Source organism: Odontesthes bonariensis, chromosome 2 (genome assembly GCF_027942865.1).
Source record: "Odontesthes bonariensis isolate fOdoBon6 chromosome 2, fOdoBon6.hap1, whole genome shotgun sequence".
NCBI classification, from domain to species: domain Eukaryota; kingdom Metazoa; phylum Chordata; class Actinopteri; order Atheriniformes; family Atherinopsidae; genus Odontesthes; species Odontesthes bonariensis.
This window is the reverse complement of record NC_134507.1, coordinates 22,118,934-22,123,597: the sequence shown is the minus strand read 5'-3', so window position 1 is coordinate 22,123,597 and position 4,664 is coordinate 22,118,934. Positions and strand designations below refer to the sequence as shown.

Here is a 4,664-nt window from a genome sequence, read left to right as displayed (position 1 = left end):
ATATTTCTATTAGTAGGCGGGCTGGTCATGAAGGGAACAATCGGGTCGACTTTGCCAGGGAGCCACCTCAAAGCATATCAGGTTACTTTGAGTGACAGCGTAACCATGGCAAATAATTTGACTAAGGCTATTGTCTTATCCTCACCATCCCCGGGTCAGATAACCGACCAATCAGAGTTCATATAATCGCTTGTCTTGCCAACTTAGAATAATATTATTAAAACGAGCCAGCGAGCCTGGTCTCAGTGAGTAGTTTATGTTGAAACAGCATAGAAAAGGTGGAGGAGGACGGTGGAAGGAGTAGCAACTTTCTCTCTTTCTCAACAACTTTATGAGGATTTGTCGCCTGGGGTTTTGCATGGCTGAATAGGTTCGAACTTATTCTGCAGTACGCAGCTGGATATTGCCAAACCTTTAGCAGTTATAAGTTTCAGGCTACTCTTTTGGGGACCTTTTAACACTTATGGACTTAATGCGTCTTGATTTAACGAGAGACTGAGAGGACAAACGTGGAAGCAGGGCACAATATAATCTGTCTTGGTTTACGTTGTCGCTATGTCCATGCTTCCGACGTTTGGTTTTACGCAGGAGCAAGTGGCGTGTGTCTGCGAAGTCCTCCAACAAGGGGGGAACATTGAGCGACTGGGGCGCTTCCTATGGTCCCTCCCGGCGTGCGAGCACCTCCACAAAAATGAGAGCGTGCTCAAAGCGAAAGCCGTGGTTGCCTTCCACCGGGGCAACTTCCGAGAGCTCTACAAGATCCTGGAGAGCCACCAGTTTTCGCCGCACAACCACCCAAAGCTGCAGCAGCTGTGGCTCAAAGCGCACTACATCGAGGCGGAGAAGCTGAGGGGCCGTCCGCTCGGCGCTGTAGGGAAGTACCGCGTCCGGAGAAAGTTCCCCCTGCCCCGCTCCATCTGGGACGGAGAGGAGACGAGCTACTGCTTCAAAGAGAAGAGCAGGAGCGTTCTTCGGGAGTGGTATACCCACAACCCTTATCCATCCCCACGGGAGAAAAGAGAGCTGGCCGAGGCCACGGGACTCACGACCACACAGGTCAGCAACTGGTTCAAAAACCGACGGCAGCGAGATCGAGCAGCGGAGGCGAAGGAAAGGTAGGAGCATTTCCTAACACAGATACTTCAAACACATTAACGACTATAGAAGCTTCTTATTTGTGACCTTCCTATATGGGGCAAGAGGGAAGAGTGTTTATTTAAAACAAAATGGTGCTGAGTCACAACCACTTGCTGCGCGCTTGTGCAAAAATAATTTGCTGACCTACGTCTCACAAGTTATCTCCAGAATCTTAACATAGCCAGTGTTCGGTTCTTATCTTATATCCACAATTCTCTCCGCCGACCTCAAGGATACAGATCATATAAGAATCCGGCTTTTATTCATCCTTCAGGTTTAGTCTTTTTCTGCTTGTTTGTATGTTTGTGGAAATTGTGTAGGCCCCGTGTAAAAGTTGAAAAGCTTGAAATGAAAGGCTTGTTGTCAGGTTGATAACATGGTTATAAAAGCTGCACTTTTATGTTTAAGTAACCACGCTTATTATAATGTGAAATTTGTCTTTCATATCAAGATCAGAAAAGTAGCCTACTGTTAACCATCCAGATACTGAAGAGAGCACAGAGTAAACATCTCAGAACACGTCTAAAAGGTGTTTTGCGGTGGCACTGATGTGGCTGTCTGGCCGTTAATTCTGTCAGCTCCGTTGACATTTCATAAGGAATCTGTACATTTCAAAGTTTGGAAATCACATATGCTGGCGGGCAGATAGGTTTTGGAGAGGTGTTTCAGTCAGGTGTTCGCTCGGTTGGTGTCTTCTTTCACCCTCTGGCTACTAATTTGGGCTGAAAGCTTCACGTAAATCATGTCATCCTGCTGAGAAAAGGCTCATTGCACACATAATGCCACATGTAACCGAAAATGCACACGTTTGGAAATCATTAGTCTTGTTATTTACAGACGTCTGGACATTGTTCATTTCGAGCTTTTCTACTGCTGAATTCAATTTGCTGTGAACAGAAATGCTTGATGAACGTTCAGTAGCTGAGGAGATTTATTGTCTCCTGTCACCGTTCACCACCACCACCTCTGTGGACTGAGCCGCTTATTATTTCGGTGGCCTACTAATTGTTTGCATCTTGGCACAGGTGCGCGTGAATGCATTACTGACTGGTGCATTAATAAATAATGAAACTAAGCATCTATACATTAATAAGCTCATTGTGGCTGCCGGTGTAACTATATGGCGCATTTGATACTGCCGCCCATTTAATGTCATTATGTGCACTCGTGTGTGCGTCTTTGTTTTTTTTAAATGATAATTATTGTTTTCCCAAAAATTTAAATTAGTTCATTTTTTTATTATTATTTTTATTTATTTATTAATATTTGGTTTTCTAGCTTTTACTCCGCACAGTTAGAAAACTTGCAGTGTTTATTTTTCCTGCCGTAAGCTACTTGTTGCATGAGTTTGTCTACACGTGCATCAAGCTCGTGAGTGATTTTGTTTTCTTTTCACAGAGAAAACAACGAGAACTCCAACAGCAACAGTCACAACCCATTGACTTCTTCCATGAATGGAAATAAAACTCTATTGGGGAGCTCAGACGACGATAAAACACCCTCGGGGACACCGGATCACACGTCTCAGAGCCCGGCTCTGCTCCTCGGCTCGAACACCGGTTTACCGTCCCTGCATGGCCTTGCGCCCCCGCCGGGACCCAGCGCAATCCCGGTGCCCGGCGGTGCAGAGTCGGTGCACCATCACCACTCACTGCACCACGACACCATACTGAACCCTATGTCTTCTAATCTAGTGGACCTTGGCTCCTAAAAAGGGCACACAAGAGGGACAAAGAGCAACTTTTTTTTTTTTGTCCGGGAGAGTAATTTACGAGGTGGCGTGAGCAAACTTTTCAAGCACTTGTGGCAAGGTGCAAAGCAGACAGACTGGAACACTGCGAGAACAGCCGCCGTAACAAATCATTTAGTCTCACATTCAACTTTGAAAATATATATATATTTTTTTTTTCAACAAGTGGGCGCATTGCCTCCTCTTATCCCCAAATTGAACGTCCGCTTGTTTGAGGGTTATTTTGTAGAAACACGTGGCCAGAGCAGAGCACTTAAGAACTTTCCATAGAGGAGATCAGCAGGTAGGCTACCATGTTCTCGCGCCACTGGTATAATTTTGCTTTAATTCGCTTGAAGAAAATATAATTGGAAAAAAATGAATATAATTGAGATTATTTGACTTGTTAACACGGATCAGTTTGCAGTGGTGAAAAAAAGAAAGAAAGAAAGGAAATCAAGTATTTTACTGGAATGTAATAACGTAACATGTTATATTGTTGAAAACAATAACAATAAAGTGTCTTAATTCTTGTTACTATCACCGCTGTTTTTACACTTTTAGGGGTGTAGGCTGTCACCAGACTCTAAGGCACTGAGTTAAGGTACCCCCTGCCTTCATGTTTACATTTGGGGTTTTCCAAGAGAGCCACGAGCAGTCTTTTTTGTTGTTGTTGTTGTTGTTTTGCTCTTGTTTGTTATTTCGTTTGCTCGTTTGGAGGAGGAGGGTGGTCTGATGGGGTATGGTATTTTACAAGTGTCTTACGAGAGCCGTGATAGGATGGCGTATCTTAATCTCTTGATATTGTTAGTAGCCTATTTACATCTTCATTTGGAAAGAGACTGCATGTAAACTTTGCGATAAACGATGAACCATAAAGCGACTCACCTATAGTTTCATATACCCTTTACAATAAAAGAAAAAAGACGTACATAATTCAAACCGAGGATTTCTTTGATTCTTAATGACTGCTGGCATTTTTTTGTTGTTGTTGTTGTTGTTTGGAGAAAGAAAAGCCGCCTGTTTTAGGCTACATGTGTCTCCTGTTATTCAACATGGGTGAAATCTCGGAGACAACTATAAATAGATGCTCCACACTTGACATGTTTCAGGGCAGCCGCAGCAGAAACCTTCAGTTGAAAAGTTTGCTTTCCTGAATGTTGTGTGTGCATTTTCAATGATTTTATGCGCCCTTTTTTAATCTGTTTTAAATGTTTGGGACGTTTGGAATTTGGGAACAAAATCGATGTAAGCTGCATGCTCAAATCCATCTTTATATTATCGGCCCATTTAAAAGTGCGTTGAGCCAACAATCCACAAACAACGTTGGATAATCGGATAGAATTACCTAAAAAACAAAAACTTGTCCCATTTGACTCATTTGCCTGCAGAAATCGATATCCTTCATGTGTGAGCAGTCGTGCACTGCTCGGTGTCGATCTAGTGTAATCGTAAAAGCTGTAAAAAAAAATGAAGGAAGAAGACTTTCCCTGCAATTTCCCTTAATGCAGTGTGTGTTACCAGCGTTTGCAGCTCAGATGGCAATTCAAGAACTGGGTCAAAAGAAGCTGAGCAGACTGAAATTGTGTCAAACGAATATTTGCAGTGCTGTGTGCTTTAAATATATATTTTTCTTTTAATTCAAAGGGTAATTTAGCAAAGTGGTCGATTGAAATACGGCTCTTAATTTGAATACTATAGGCTACTTTAAGGTTTGTTGGTTTATAAAACGGCGACTTGAAGTCAAAGTTCACAGAAGTAATCTTTGTAAATGTTAGAAGAAAAAAAATAAAAGAAA

At 42.7% G+C, this 4,664-nt stretch overlaps 1 protein-coding gene across 1 annotated transcript; it reads left to right on the top strand.

Moving 5' to 3' along the window:
* The first annotated feature begins 234 nt into the window (after window positions 1-234).
* Window positions 235-3,824, top strand: six2a (SIX homeobox 2a). The gene is made up of 2 exons (XM_075485010.1): window positions 235-1,115; window positions 2,536-3,824. The coding sequence occupies exons 1-2, from the start codon at window positions 556-558 to the stop codon at window positions 2,846-2,848; spliced, it is 873 nt and encodes a 290-aa protein (XP_075341125.1). The 5' UTR covers window positions 235-555; the 3' UTR covers window positions 2,849-3,824.
* The last annotated feature ends 840 nt before the right edge of the window (window positions 3,825-4,664 follow it).

Excerpts from the sequence above, each read along its gene's own strand:
- six2a (XM_075485010.1), top strand. The coding sequence starts at position 556 with ATGTCCATGCTTCCGACGTTTGGTTTTACGCAGGAGCAAGTGGCGTGT. Across the intron at positions 1,116-2,535 it reads GCAGCGGAGGCGAAGGAAAG|AGAAAACAACGAGAACTCCA; the intron begins GTAGGAGCATTT and ends TTCTTTTCACAG.